General features: G+C 46.6%; 1 protein-coding gene across 2 annotated transcripts in view; it reads left to right on the top strand.

The window, feature by feature from the left end:
• Positions 1-16,221, top strand: part of STK39 (serine/threonine kinase 39) — a 511,018-nt gene that overhangs the window by 98,321 nt on the left and 396,476 nt on the right. For both annotated transcript variants that reach the window (XM_075318852.1, XM_075318853.1), the window contains exon 2: positions 4,288-4,400. In XM_075318852.1, coding sequence (XP_075174967.1) covers positions 4,288-4,400 — 113 coding nt within the window. The remainder of the gene's footprint in view (positions 1-4,287; positions 4,401-16,221) is intronic.

Raw genomic sequence — 16,221 nt, 5'->3', positions numbered from 1 at the left:
CTGTCCCGGAGTGTTGTCTATGAAGATATGCAGTTCAGGAATACAGACGTTCAGACAATATAGCTAATAATAAGCTTCTTGAAAACATTCTACCTCCCTCGTCAGATTTAAAGACCACCAGGCTTCATAATAGAAACATCAGTCACATAGGTGGATTATAATGAGGGCAATCTGTGCTAATGCGTGGACCTCGTAGCTCTGGGGGGGAGCCCATGGCCGGATCGCCCTCATAATGTTTTGTGCACCAACACATACTCACTCCCGTTCCTCCGGTGCAGATCTCCGGGCAGAGAGTTTTCTTGGGACAATACAGAAGGGCAACGCAGCTCCAGGGTAGCCTCCATCACCGGCGTGATTATGTCAACAGCCAGCACCAACATGTACACGTCGGCATCAAGAAGTGAAGTACGTGTTTTTTTTTGTGTATGGGATGTGTTGGGGCTCATACTGTATATATAGGGCTATGTTGAGGCTCATACTGTATATATGAGACTTTGTAAGGACTCTTGCTGTATATAGGAGGCTATGTTGAAGCTCATGCTGTAGATAATGGGCTATGGGGTGGCTTGTTCTGTATATAGGGGCTATGTGGAGGCTCATGCTGTAGATAACGGTCTATGTAGGGGCTTGTACTGTATATAGGGCCTATGTGAGGGTTCATGCTGTGTATAGGAGGCTATGTAGGAGCTCATGCTGTAAATAAGGGTCCATGTAGGGGCTCGTACTGTATATAGGAGGCTATGTGGGGACTCATGGTGTATATAGTTGGCTATGTGGGGCTCCTGCTGTACATAGGAGGCTATGTGGGGGCTCATGCTGTATATAAGAGGCTATGTGGAGGCTCATGCTGTAGATAATGGTCTATGTAGGGGCTTGTACTGTATATAGGGCCTATGTGGGGGTTCATGCTGTGTATAGGAGGCTATGTGGGGGCTCACGCTGTATATAGGAGGCTATGTGGGAGGCTCATGCTGTATATAGGAGGCTATGTGGGAGCTTATGCTGTAAATAAGGGTCCATGTAGGGGCTCGTACTGTATATAGGGGCTATGTGGGGCTCATGCTGTATATAGGGGGCTGTGTTGGGGCTGATACTGTAATTAGGGGTTGTGTGGAGGCTCATGTTCTATATGAGGGATTATACTGAATATAGGGGGGCTGTTTGTGGGCTCATACTGTACATAGGAGTGTATCAGCATACTTAGCTTTGATCAATATTAAGTGATATAATTACTATTAATATAAAATAATAATTAATATTGAGAAGAATTAATTTCAGCCTATTGGTTCGGCCATGTACACCAGTCATGTGACCCCTCAGGAAAATTAATTTCACACCCCTTCTCTATTATGTATAGTGCTGTATATAAGGGAAAAAAGAATGGGTGCAGCGTAGCTGTGTTTCTCGTTCTATATCTGCAGATGCACACCTGTGCATTAATCACGGGACCTATCACATGATCTATAAAGGCGATCGTCACATGAGACACCGGGACTGGGGGGGGCCTTTATCTTCTAACCTGCCCAGGGCCCTGGCTGCTCTTAATCGGCCCATGTACATACATTAGTAATAATCTTAGACCTGATGAGGTGGATGTATTTACTTTCAAAATGTATGTAAAGAATAGCTGTATAATTATTTTCTAAATTTTCCTTGCATTATTTTAAAATGAACTCTAGATGAAATGCTAATTTCAAATGAGGATTATAAAGCCGCAATCATTTGGATTTTCAAAGTAAGTGCATCAGCCTCATCAGGTCTAACAACTTTATTTAATAATGGATGCAGTTTATATTTTAAAATCTGATTTAAACTGTTGATCCTAAGCAATTATTTTGTCATAGACACACAGGCATGTTTTGCAAAATGTCTTTATACAACAGGAACCGATAGGAATGTGGTCATTAAAATCTGACATGCAGAGCATTGCACGGTCACTACACTGACTTCTTTTAGTTAGCTCTTGGATCCCCCGATCCCCATGTTATCACCTAATCTTTGGATCCAGGGCTTTGTAATACCTCATTGATTGAATCTCTGGCCATGCGTTTGTGCCACTGCACCACTCATTATCTAGCGGATGTCTGGAGATAGCCGACTACTGCGCTCAGATTTTTTCAGCAGTTCCATAGAGGATGAATGCACGGCCACTGCTCTATTCCGACAGGACATTTTAGAGCCTCATCTTTGGTATAAGACTCCCACCTATTTCCAAGTTATCACCTAACATTTGGATAGGTGATAACCTTTAAGGATGGTACAACCCTTTAAAGCCCTGCCACATGAAAATTAGGCTCTGTTATGGTGTCATGCAATGTTCGGCTCTGCACGCACTTGGTGGCAAGGCGGCGTCGGACTCTGTTCACACTACAGAATCTGACAAGCAACCTGATGCTTAAAAGTTGTTCAACCAGAGCCGGGCGTCGGCTGATTCAAGTTCACTGGTCTTCAGCCCTGTAGGAGTTAATTCCTGCAGACTAGTGAGCAGGAACTAGGAGCTCAGGTTGCTGATTGCCTCGTGCAGCTGTCTCCTTCCTATGTAAGGTTTTTTCCAGTCTGCGCTGATAATAGCTCCAGCTTGTGCAGCGATTCCGGTCTTATTGTGGTGATCCTATTTTGTTCTGTGGTGTGGTTATTGTGTGGTGTGGAAGTTCCCGGTTGTCAGTTTACTTCCCCCTTTTATGTTAATTTACCCTGTGCACGTATCGTTGCTCCTTTGTGTTTGCTTGTCATGTGTACGAGTTTTGGTTTCTCCCCTGTCCGTCTCTGTGATTGTGGTTCCCGCTCACCCCTTGGATGGAAGAGGTGGACAGGATTTATACCATGGCTTGGACAGGAGTTAGGGTCATGCTGGTGACTCAGACCTCACTATCATCAACCGTACCTCTAAGCTAAGAGACAGAGCAGGGTCCCCAGTGTGAGGGTCCGCCTAGGTGTCCCCACTCTGTCACTCTGCTCGTGATGGGCACAGATTTTTATAGTTACTTAAATTAATATAATTGAAGCTTAAAAATATAATTTTTGCAATTGTGTTTCTTTAAAAATGTTGCACCATTTGCCTTCTATAGTCTCCGTGTTGCATTGTCTATTCCTGCAGAATGAGTTATGTGAGAATCCATCAGTCGTCCGTTCTTCCTTTCCTGAGCTCCGCTCAGCTGGTTTATGACAACAGACCACATCAATATCTAATATATAAAGCTCAGTGTATGTGTGTGTGTATGTATGTGTGTGTATGTGTGTGTGTGTGTGTGTGTGTGTATGTCCGCTAAAGGAATCCGCACCGTCGCATTTACAATCACGAAATTTTGCATAGACACTCCATGTGACTCAGGGAACGTCATAGACTATGTTTGGGTGGGAAAATTTAACCCCGCGCTTTCCAGTTACGCTACAAAAATCTTGCAGCCATTAAACTGAATGGAGGTGGGAGCTGCAGGATATAAATAGCAACTGTCAGTGGTTGCTATAGGAACAAAATAAACTGTTAGTATAACAAGCTTATGTGTGAGGTAAAAAGATGTCGGTGGTGAGACAGATAGAGACAGACAGGAAGAGACAGACAGAGACAGACGTGGAAAGAGACAGACGTGGAAAGAGACAGACGGGGAGAGAGACAGGCCGGGCAAAGAGACAGGCCGGGCAAAGAGACAGGCCGGGCAAAGAGACAGGCCGGGCAAAGAGACAGAGCGGGAAAGAGACAGCCCTGGAAAGAGACAGATGGGCAAAGAGACAGCCCTGAAAAGAGACAGCCGGGCAAAGAGACAGCCGGGCAAAGAGACAGATGGGGAAAGAGACAGACCTAGAAAGCGACAGACCTAGAAAGCGACAGACCTAGAAAGAGACAGCCCGGGAAAGAGACAGCCCGGGAAAGAGACAGACCGGGAAAGAGACAGACTGGAAAAGAGACAGATGGGCAAAGAGACAGACAGGCAAAAAGACAGCCGGACAAAGAGACACACGGACAAAGAGACAGACAGGCAAAGAGACAGAGACAGACAGAGACAGACAGATACAGAGATTGAAACATACTGATGCAAATACAGACAGAAAGATAGACAGTGAGACACAGACAGAGACTGGGAGAGAGACAGAGAGACAGTTAATATCCCGGGCGATGCCCGGGTACTACAGCTAGTTGGCTATAAAAGTCAAACGGAATTTTTTTAATAAAACCCAATTACAAAAATGGTTTTTTTTTAGCTCCAAATACACACATTTAATAAAAAAGAAAAGAAAACCATGTCCCCAAATGTTGCAAGCCCTTAAACACTATGCTCTTTCTTCTAGGAAGCGGGGCCACAGCCGTGGTACAAGCAGCACTATGCAAACCTAGACAAGAGCGGGTCGCCATAAAGAGGATAAACCTAGAAAAGTGCCAGACAAGCATGGATGAGCTGCTTGTAAGTATAAGCTGTCGTTTTTTGTGGAGAGTCATACCACTACTGAAGAATATATTCACACCTATATGTCATACAACAATTGAATTAACTGGAAGTTTGGTAATATAAACAAATAGTGCATAAATAATTTGGAAAAAAGTGTAAGGGGTACTTTGCACACTACAACATCGCAGCTGCGATGTCGGTGGGGTCAAATCGAAAGTGACACATCCGGCGTCGCTGTCGATATCGGAGTGTGTAAATCGTTTTTGATACGATTAACGAGCGCAAAAGCGTCGAAATCGTATCATCGGTGTAGCGTCGGTCATTTCCATTATTTCGGAAGGACCGATGTTACGAAGTTGTTCCTCGTTCCTGCGGCAGCACACATCGCTGTGTGAGAAGCTGCAGGAGCGAGGAACATCTCCTACCTGCGTCCTGCGGTTCACGCCGGCTATGCGGAAGGACGGAGGTGGGCGGGATGTTTACGTCCCTCTCATCTCCGCCCCTCCGCTTCTATTGGCCGCCTGCCGTATGACGTCGCTGTGACGCCGCACGACCCGCCCCCTTAGGAAGGTGTCGGTTCGCAGGGCAGGTAAGTGCATGTGAAGCTGCTGTAGAGATAATGTTCGCTACGGCAGCAATCACAAGATATCGCAGCTGCGACGGGGGCGGGAACTATCGCGCTCGGCATCGCAAGCATCGGCTTGCGATGTCGTAATGTGCAAAGTACCCCTTAGACTTGACAATATTGAAATGTCCTCGCTGCTCCGTAGTGGAATTCACCCTGGCATGTGTGACCTCTACCTATACCTTCACCTCCCTCCCCCCTCTCACAGCACACGTTTCACATTCTCATTGAGCGAGACTTGCATTTTTCCCCTTAAAGGGAACCTGTCATGAGAAATGTCCCCTAAAACCTCACAGATTCCCCCTCTGCAGCTCCTGGGCTGCATTCTATAAAGGTCCCTGTTATGATTGTGGCCACTTTCTGACCTAAAAAAAGTGTTTATAAAGTTGTACCTTTTTTGCTTCTGATTCTGTAAATCCGTCACGGGGGCGGGCTGCCTGATGGCCGTTATTCTGCCCCCTGGTCCTGTATGCCGCCCCCATCGCTGATTACAATACTTCTGGACGCCGCCCCCTGCTCCATCCATCGCCGCGCATGCCCAGTGCCCATCTCTCGGGGATGAGCACTGTGCCTAGCGTCACCGCTGGTGACGTGCACGCAGGGTTAAGATTATGGGCGGTGCTGTGATGTTTATTCCTAAGCAACCGCCCATAATCGCGGGGCCGCGCTTTCCCCCTCGGCCTGCTTCGTTCTGCGCAAGCGCGCTGCTGGTAATCTGATCTCCGCGTCTCCTCCTGATCGGTGTAGTCACTGCTCCGCGCTCCTCCCATCTATTTCCTGCCTCGGGGCAAGATGGGAAGGAGGTGACGTGGGGGTCAGCAGCAGCGCGCTTGCGCAGAACGAAGCAGGCCGAGGGGGAAAGCGGATTATGGGCGGTTGCTTAGGAATAAACATCACAGCACCGCCCATAATCTTAACCCTGCGTGCACGTCACCAGCGGTGACGCTAGGCACAGTGCTCATCCCCGAGAGATGGGCACTGGGCATGCGCGGCGATGGATGGAGCAGGGGGCGGCGTCCAGAAGTATTGTAATCAGCGATGGGGGCGGCATACAGGACCAGGGGGCAGAATAACGGCCATCAGGCAGCCCGCCCCCGTGACGGATTTACAGAATCAGAAGCAAAAAAGGTACAACTTTATAAACACTTTTTTTCGGTCAGAAAGTGGCCACAATCATAACAGGGACCTTTATAGAATGCAGCCCAGGAGCTGCAGAGGGGGAATCTGTGAGGTTTTAGGGGACATTTCTCATGACAGGTTCCCTTTAAGCAATGTTTACACATTGCATTTTTTGCTTCTTTTTTTTTTCTTACAACAAAATTCCACATAGAAATGACTGAAAAATCAAAGCCATGTAATCAAAAAGGATTTAAATGGACATTGACAGTAGCATACAACTCCATGTAATGATGATACGCAGGAGAAAAAAGGAGGATAGCACCACAAAAAGGAGAATGAATCAATTCAGTGAAAAATTACAAAACGTTTATTGTTAAAAATACAATCAAACCACACTGAATTGTTGATCCATAAAGTGACCACAATCGGCAAGAGTGGAATATGACAATATTATACCTCAATTTATACTCATGGAGAGCGGAAATAGGCAAGCCATAAAGAATGTGTCAGAGGGTATATAACAGTAAAACATCCAAAAATGGCAATAATAGTGAGTGCCTCACATGACCTGTGTGATCTGATTACTGGTCAGGCTGGAATCTAACAGAAACACAGAACATTGTATACCCAAAACTGTAAAGTACATTAGAGGGTCAAAACACCACAAAGTATAAGTGTACATATCAAAGGCAACAGTTCTATATATTGTGCATATTTACATAAACTGACCAGGAATCAGAGAAAAAAAAGAAAAAGTAAAACATAATTGAGGCATACTCACATTGTGCAAAATAGCAAAGCCGAGTGGTCACAGAGAGACCTCGAAGAAGGGGACCTAACGTACGTTTCGTATACACAGGTTTAAAAGGTATGTAGCTTCATCAGAGGTCATGATGCTCTATCACAGACCAGGGTTTTTATAATGAAGTGCAAGGATCTGTCACGGATGTGTCTGGACCTTCAGGTACTGGGACCAGGTACAGAACGGCCCGGCGATCGTCCAGACATTAATGGACGCTGTCCCTTTTAAGGGCTGGATTTAGGTTTTTTTATGTTCCTTGCCAGGTTGGAGGAGCCTTTCCTCCAGCTGGTAATTAAGGGCCTTTATAAGGTTGGGTCTCTCACTTTTCCAATGCGGGTTATACTCTTCACTTGGAGAAGTTGCTTGCACTGGTGTGCTTGTTGCTTCAGACTTCTGTAGCTGTGTTTTCTGAAGATTCCCTCTCAAAGATAAGTTGTTGTTTTTTCCTTTTTCCCCTTTTGCTGGTTATTTTTGTGTTTGTTTTTCTCCCTGTGGATTGGTGGGTGGTGAAATTAATTCCTAGGGTCTGGCTAGGAGACAGGGGCACGTTGGTGGGCCACACCTCCTAACCACTATAGGTACCTGTGGTTTGAGGGTAAGTGCAGAGCCCCCCAGTGTCAGGGTCAGCACAGGAGTCCTTGGTTCCCCCCTTTGTGTTACAGCCTTCCTTATTTGCCGGAGTCCACTTGCTGGGTGTCTCTCCCCACACCCAGCGTGACAGGATCACATGTGACCGCCACAACAGGAAGTGATGAAACAACCATCTTTGAAGTCATAAATGAGTCATATGGAAAACCATGTGACCGCGATACTGGTCACATGACTGCTCAATCGGTGCATGTGCGATCAACGCGGACCCGTATACTACCCGACAGTCAACACCCCCTGCGGACGCGCGAGAGCAGCTGGGTAGAACTCTCCTGCATGCGCGGTAAGGCGATACAGACGTCGGGAACCACGGGCAGCGGGTAACATGGCAACCGCACATGCGCACCGTGGTCATAGGAGCGTATGCAAAAATAGACAATGTATAGTATCCGGACATCTATAGTTACAAAATAATGTGCAGCTTACATGGCATATTTACATATATCATACAAACATATCAAGATACAAGAATTAGCATAGTGCATAATGTGACGACTTGTGGCGACAACAAAAGGGACACATTCCCTCCTCTTCCATGACACAGGAAAATCCGCAGAAAAACATCAAGATGAATGTTCCAAATCCCGTTGGGAGTAAAGACACATGTTACTGGTCCATGACATGAGATCTGAGAAAATAATGAAGCAAGATTAAATTTTTTTTTTTTCTGCAGCAAAAATCTGCTCTTCTGGCAGGAAAAAAAGCTGCTTCCAAAACCAGATTTTGCTGCGTTTTTTTTTTGGCTGTGTTTTTCTTGTGTCATTTGTCTACAGTAAATGTTTAATAATGTCAGTTTCACCACAGAAGCAGCAAAAACGGAACGGTTGCGTTTTTGCACTTTCTCATTGCTTTCAATGGTGAAAAAATGTTGAAAGAGTTGACGTGCCACTTCTTTAAAAAACGCAGCAGTTTTCTATTTCAGTGGCTGTGTTTTTTTGATATATGTCACTTTTTTTTTTGGCATATAACAGTGATGCAGAGGTGCCAAGTAGCAAAAACATAAAAATTTTAAAGCGAAAATGAAAAGCACCAAAATTGCCAACTTTTGTATGTCAGAGAAATTCTCCGCAAAGTATAGTAAAAATTTGTAGAACTTTACACATATATCATGATTATTTTAATTTTTTTTTTTATACATAAGACCAGAAAGATATTTTGAGCATGTACTGCTTCGAAAACTTATAAGTTGAAAGGGTATGTTCACACAACGTCTTTTTCAGGCAGTTTTCTCCTGGAATTTACCTGTAAAAAGTACTTCAAAACTGCCGCTAAGGCTATGTTCGCACGTTGCGTTTTTTCCCACGTTTCTGCAGCGTTTTTAGCTGCAGCGTTTTTGCGCTAAAATGCATGCGTTTTTGTTTTCCAGCAAAGTCTATGGGAAAAGCAGAAATCCTGTCTGCACTTTGCTTTTTTTCTGCAGCGTTTAATTTGCATATTTTTGGTCAAAAACCATGCTGAAAAAGAAGCAGCATGTCAGTTGTTTTTGCCATTTCTGCAGCGTTTCCTTAACATTGGAGTCAATGAGAAATGGCAAAATGCAACCAAAATCACAATTCCTGCGTTTTTCATGCTTTTTACCTGCTTTTCCACTGCGTTTTTGGCTCCAAAAACGCATGCTTTTCTGGCCAAAAATTAAAGGGTTCTAATGTTCCTTTACACACACACAATAACCGAAAATTTAAATGCTAAAAAATAATAAACTTCACCTATTTTTCTGTTAAAATGTGCATAACCGCTATTATTTCATTAAAATTGATAATTTTCCATATAGTTTTATTAAAAGTTAATTTTATCCTTTTTTTTTCTCTTTTATCATTCTTTTTGACTATTTCAACTTTATTTCTCAGTGTCTTGATCTACAAAACGCATCTGCAAAAACGCAGGTGAAAACGCAGGTAAAAAGCGCTGAAAACGCACTAAAAACGCGGTAAATACACATGCGTTTTTAGCGCTAAAAAATGGCCAAAAGCCATTTGGTCAAAAACCAAGGGAAGGAAAACGTGCAGAATAAACTGCAGGTACTCCGACGCAACGTGCGCACATAGCCTTAGGCCTCCTTCACACATCCGTGTCTCTGGTACATGTGGTGGTCGTTTCCACACGTACCAGAGACCTGGGCACACGTAGACCCATTAAATATAATGGGTTTGTTCATGCATCCGTGTTTTGACATAGACTGCGTGTCCGTTTGGAGCACATGCGTGTCCGTGTGCTCCACATGGCAACATGCCATTTTCTGCCGGCAACATAGGAGTCACACGGACTGCACAATGATGTAATCCGTGTGACATCAGTATGACACATAATGGAGGACACCTCACTGAAATGAAATGGATTTTTAGGCTTACCTGTCTCCGGTGCTGTTGTTGCTTCCGGGCCCGCTCATTATGCCTCATGAATATTCACTACTCTGACTGTGGACCCGGAAGCATGTGTGACAACAGCGCTGGAGACAGATAAGTATACAAGTTCATGCTGTCTGTGTGCTATCCGGATGTCACATGGCTAGCACATAAACAGCACACTGATAACACACACTGACACACGGATCTCCACAATGGACTGTTGCATTTTTTGCACGGACATGTGAAGGGGCATAAGAATGAACATAATGTCCAGCAATGTAAAAACGACACTGCTGTGCACATATTCAAGCTTTCGTTACTTCTTTTAACCACGTTACGGTTTGGAAACTGTAAAGCTGTGCAAAATGAAGAGAAAAGACGCTGGCAGCGAAGACCCCAACAAGGCCACTTCTGGAAAAAGACCACCAATGTTTTTCTGAAGCATATTCACCTAGGAAAACGCAGTGGTTGTTATAGACGTCTTGTGCTCATAGTCTAAAGGGTGCTTTACACGCTGCGATATCGCTAGCGATTGCACTCGCCCCTGTCGTTCTTGTGACTAGTGGTGATCGCTGCTGTAGCGAACAACATCGCTACAGCAGCGTCACACGCACATACCTGTTCTGCGACGTCGCTGGAGACACCGAACAATCCCTCCTTCAAGGGGGAGGTGCGTTCGTCGTCACAGCGACGTCATATCGGCATCACTAAACGTCTGCCCGATAGCAGAGGAGGGGCGGAGATGAGCGGGCGGAATATCCCGCCCACCTCCTTCCTTCCGGTGGACGCAGGTAAGGAGATGTTCGTCGTTCCTGCGGTGTCACACATAGCGATATGTGATGCCGTAGGAACGACGAACAACCAGCGGCATGCACCACCAATGACATTATGAAAAGGAGCGACGTGTCAATGATCAACAATTTTTGACGTTTTTGCGATCGTTGATCGTCGCTCCTTTTAGTCAAAAGCTGCGATGTCGCTAATGACGCCGGATGTGCGTCACGAACACCGTGACCCCAACGATATATCGTTAGCGATGTCGCAGCGTGTAAAGCACCCTTAAGAAGGGAAGACCTAGCATCTTTATACAGTGGAACCTTGGTTTACGAGAACAATCCGTTCTGGGACTGTGCTTGTAAACCAAGTTACTCGTCTAGCAAAGCAAGATTTCCCATAGGAAATAATGCAAGCTCAGACAATTCATTCCACAACTTGTTCAATGTCCCATCCTGGTCCCCTATTGTGCCATTCCACACACGCACAAACACACACATATTATGCTCACCTTACCTTCCGTTCCATCACCGGCATCCTGGTTCTTGTAGTTCACAGGTACAGGATGTGTATCGGGTAACCATCAGGACTGATGCCGGAGCTTCCGCTGCCAGAGCGCTGACGTGAAAGGCAGGAGCCGCTTGCCTCTGATTGGTCAGCGTGCTGCCTTTGAGAAGCGGCTGACAGCGGAAGTTCCTCCATCGTCGTGATGGTTACCCGATACACATCCTGTACCGGCGAACTACAAGAACCAGGAGGGCGGCAAGGGAACGGAAGGTAAGGTGAGCATAATGTGTGTTTGTGCGGAGTACAAGAGCGGATCAGAGCGAGGTGAAAGTACGGAACCGGAAGTGTGTGCGGTGAGTATTTGCTTGTTCAGCAAAGCTTGCTCGTAAACTGAGTTACAAATTTACAGTAAGCTTTGCTAGTATAGCGAAATACTCGCACATCAGGTTACTCGTAAACCGAGGTTCCACTGTATAGTATTATCTGCTTTGATCATCTTCAATCTTCATATTACAGTTTATATATAATCTGTATAAAAAACCCTGATAACTTTGCAAATTGCTTTAGTTAATTTGAAAACAGTCGCCATACCGGTTATCAGACACAACCCTTCATAAGCTGAGCTCCAGTATTGCAGAGGGAATGCCAGTATTTTAACATTAGATTCTGTGTAAAGATACGTCTAGAATACAGATCACAGGTTCTCTCGGCAGGCGGCAAGCTTTGGTGTAGCTTGTAGCTATAGAGGCTGCTCTTTGACGGAGACTCTAAACCGAGGAGGCCAACAGGCTCCTCTTACCACACTAACCTTGACTATGTACAGAAAATGGTTGGAAGGGGTCTCAAAAAAAGGGTACCTATATAAAGTAGAGAGAGACGAAATCAGGCGATAAGTAAGTATAGCTGGGATAACTAAACTTGGAGCGATGGAATAACCATAGAGGTGTGCGCTCACATTACAGTTGTGTGATCCGTGGGCAGAAGTCCAATGTTTGCATGTAATAATATATGGTGTTTGCTTGTAGCCGATGCGGTCACTGTGCTGGCAAACCTCCATCCCAGTTGGCAGGTTCCGTGCTGTAGAGGATACAATCCGATTGAAGCAGAGGAATCCGGCAAAGCTCCGTCTGGGTTAACTCCTGTCCAATGTAATTGAAATAAATCCCACTTCTCCAATGTTGATAAACACATGGGATTTTTTTTCAATACACATCCAACACATTTTTGGCTCTATAAATAGGCTGATGAAAGCTAATTTTAGAGCCAAAACGCGTTGTATGTTTATTTAAACTAAAATTTTAGTTTCTTTATCAACATTGGAGAAGTGGGATTTATTTGGAGTTAATCCAGTTGTATCTTTGCTAGATTCCACTTATTCACCCTAATTGTATCCTCTACAGTGCTAATTGCAGATTGTTGGTGTTATGGGGAGGTCCACATACAGCTGCTTGCATTCTGCAGGCAACGCTGGCAAGGAAAAGTGGCCCAACATCAACCAACCCGATTTCCTATAATGGAAAGAGGTGGTGTCAAGGGCCAGTGGGGAGTGACACTGTAATGGTAATCAGAGCAAGGAGGCAAGAAAACCCAGTACTGATTAGCAGGATAAGGGGTTGTATTGGAGAGGAACAGTCACAGAAGAGAGGGAGTATTAAAAGTAGCGTAGAGCAGCCATGGAAGAGGAGGCGTGTGAGATGTAGAGTGGAGCAGTCACAGAATAGAGAGGGTCTGAGATGTAGAGAGGAGCAGTTATGGAAGTGAGGGGGTGTGAGATGTAGAGAGGAGCAGTCACAGAAGAGAGAGGGTCTGAGATGTAGAGTGGAGCAGTCACAGAAGAAGGGGGTGTGAGATGTAGAGTGGAGCAGTCATGGAAGAAGGGAGTGTGATGTTGAGTGGAGTAGTCACGGAAGAGGAGGGGTGTGTAATGTAGAGTGGAGCAGTCACGGAAGAGGAGGGGTGTGTAATGTAGAGTGGAGCAGTCATGGAAGAGGAGGGGTGTGAGATGTAGAGAGGAGCAGTCACAGAAGAGAGGAGGTGTGTGATGTAGAGAGGAGCAGTCACAGAAGAGAGGTGGTGTGAGATGTAGAGCGGAGCAGTCACGGAAGAGGGGTGTGTAATGTAGAGTGGAGCAGTCACAGAAGAGAGGGGGTGTGAGATGTAGAGAGGAGCAGTCACAGAAGAGAGGGGGTGTGTGATGTAGAGCGGAGTAGTCACGGAAGAGTGGGGGTGTGTGATATAGAGAGGCGCAGTCACGAAAGAGGAGGGGTGTGCGATGTACAGTGGCGCAGTCACGGAAGAAGGGGGTGTGTGATGTAGAGTGGAGCAGTCATGGAAGAGGAGGGGTGTGTGATGTAGAGAGGAGCAGTCATGGAAGAGGAGAGGTGTGTAATGTAGAGTGGAGCAGTCACGGAAGAGGAGGGGTGTGTGATGTAGAGAGGAGCAGTCACGGAAGAGGAGGGGGTGTGAGATGTAGAGAGGAGCAGTCACAGAAGAGGAAGGGTGTGTGATGTAGAGAGGAGCAGTCACAGAAGAAGGGTGTGTGTGATGTAGAGGGGAGCAGTCACAGAAGAGAGAGGGTGTGAAATGTAGAGAGGAGCAGTTATGGAAGTGAGGGGGTGTGAGATGTAGAGCGGAGCAGTCACAGAAGAGAGGGGTATGAGATGTAGAGTGGAGCAGCCACAGAAGAGAGGGGTGTGAGATGTAGAGAGGAGCAGCCACAGAAGAGAGGGGTGTGAGATGTAGAGTGGAGCAGCCACAGAAGAGAGGGGTGTGAGATGTAGAGAGGAGCAGTCACAGAAGAGAGGGGTGTGAGATGTAGAGAGGAGGAGCCACAGAAGAGAGGGGTGTGAGATGTAGAGAGGAGCAGTCACAGAAGAGAGGGGTGTGAGATGTAGAGAGGAGTAGTCAGAGAAGAGGAGGGGTGTGTGATGTAGAGAGGAGCAGTCTCAGAAGAAGGGGGTGTGTGATGTAGAGAGGAGCAGTCACAGAAGAGGAGGGGTGTGTGATGTAGAGAGGAGCAGTCACAGAAGAAGGGGGTGTGTGATATAGAGTGGAGCAGTCACAGAAGAGAGAGGGTGTGAGATGTAGAGAGGAGCAGTTATGGAAGTGAGGGGGTGTGAGATGTAGAGAGGAGCAGACACAGAAGAGAGGGGGTGTGAGATGTAGAGCGGAGCAGTCACAGAAGAGAGGGGGTGTGAGATGTAGAGAGGAGCAGTCACAGAAGAGAGGGGGTGTGAGATGTAGAGCGGAGCAGTCACAGAAGAGAGGGGTGTGAGATGTAGAGTGGAGCAGCCACAGAAGAGAGGTGTGTGAGATGTAGAGAGGAGCAGCCACAGAAGAGAGGGGTGTGAGATGTAGAGAGGAGCAGTCACAGAAGAGAGGGGTGTGAGATGTAGAGAGGAGCAGTCAGAGAAGAGGAGGGGTGTGTGATGTAGAGAGGAGCAGTCACAGAAGAAGGGGGTGTGTGATGTAGAGAGGAGCAGTCACAGAAGAAGGGGGTGTGTGATGTAGACTGGAGCAGTCACAGAAGAGAGAGGGTGTGAGATGTAGAGAGGAGCAGTTATGGAAGTGAGGGGGTGTGAGATGTAGAGAGGAGCAGTCACAGAAGAAGGGTGTGTGTGATGTAGAGGGGAGCAGTCACAGAAGAGAGGGGGTGTGAGATGTAGAGAGGAGCAGTCACAGAAGAGAGGGGGTGTGAGATGTAGAGAGGAGCAGTCACAGAAGAGAGGGGGTGTGAGATGTAGAGCGGAGCAGTCACAGAAGAGAGGGGTGTGAGATGTAGAGTGGAGCAGCCACAGAAGAGAGGTGTGTGAGATGTAGAGAGGAGCAGCCACAGAAGAGAGGGGTGTGAGATGTAGAGTGGAGCAGCCACAGAAGAGAGGGGTGTGAGATGTAGAGAGGAGCAGTCACAGAAGAGAGGGGTGTGAGATGTAGAGCGGAGAAACCACAGAAGAGAGGGGTGTGAGATGTAGAGAGGAGCAGTCACAGAAGAGAGGGGTGTGAGATGTAGAGAGGAGCAGTCACGGAAGAGGAGGGGGTGTGAGATGTAGAGAGGAGCAGTCAGAGAAGAGGAGGGGTGTGTGATGTAGAGAGGAGCAGTCACAGAAGAAGGGGGTGTGTGATGTAGAGAGGAGCAGTCACAGAAGAGGAGGGGTGTGTGATGTAGAGAGGAGCAGTCACAGAAGAAGGGGGTGTGTGATGTAGAGTGGAGCAGTCACAGAAGAGAGAGGGTGTGAGATGTAGAGAGGAGCAGTTATGGAAGTGAGGGGGTGTGAGATGTAGAGAGGAGCAGTCACAGAAGAGAGGGGTGTGAGATGTAGAGAGGAGCAGTCACGGAAGAGAGGGGTGTGATATGTAGAGAGGAGTAGTCACAGAAGAGAGGGGGTGTGAGATGTAGAGAGGAGCAGCCACAGAAGAGGAGGGGTGTGTGATGTAGAGAGGAGCAGTCACGGAAGAGAGGGGGTGTGAGATGTAGAGAGGAGCAGTCACGGAAGAGAGGGAGTGTGAGATGTAGAGAGGAGCAGTCACAGAAGAGAGGGGTGTGAGATGTAGAGAGGAGCAGTCACGGAAGAGAGGGAGTGTGAGATGTAGAGAGGAGCAGTCACGGAAGAGAGGGGTGTGAGATGTAGAGAGGAGCAGTCACGGAAGAGAGGGGGTGTGAGATGTAGAGAGGAGCAGTCACGGAAGAGAGGGGGTGTGAGATGTAGAGAGGAGCAGTCACGGAAGAGAGGGGGTGTGAGATGTAGAACAGAGCATATGTTTTCTCACAGAAAGAAATTGTTGCAGATTACTTTTATAGGAAAATCATGTTATCCAACCTACTGATTAAGTAATGGGTACTGTTTTCATGTTTGTAAAGGGGGCTTTACACGCTGTGATATCGCTAGCGATGTCACTAGCATTCTCACCCGCCCCTGTCATTTGTGCATCATGGGCAAATCGCTGCCTGTGGCGGACAAAATCGCTAACGTACTTACCTTCCTAACGATGTCGCTGTGGCCTCTTTTCTAAGGGGGC

Source organism: Anomaloglossus baeobatrachus, chromosome 7, assembly GCF_048569485.1.
Source record: "Anomaloglossus baeobatrachus isolate aAnoBae1 chromosome 7, aAnoBae1.hap1, whole genome shotgun sequence".
NCBI classification, from domain to species: domain Eukaryota; kingdom Metazoa; phylum Chordata; class Amphibia; order Anura; family Aromobatidae; genus Anomaloglossus; species Anomaloglossus baeobatrachus.
Note: the sequence above shows the minus strand (reverse complement) of the source record. Positions and strands in the feature narration are given on the sequence as shown.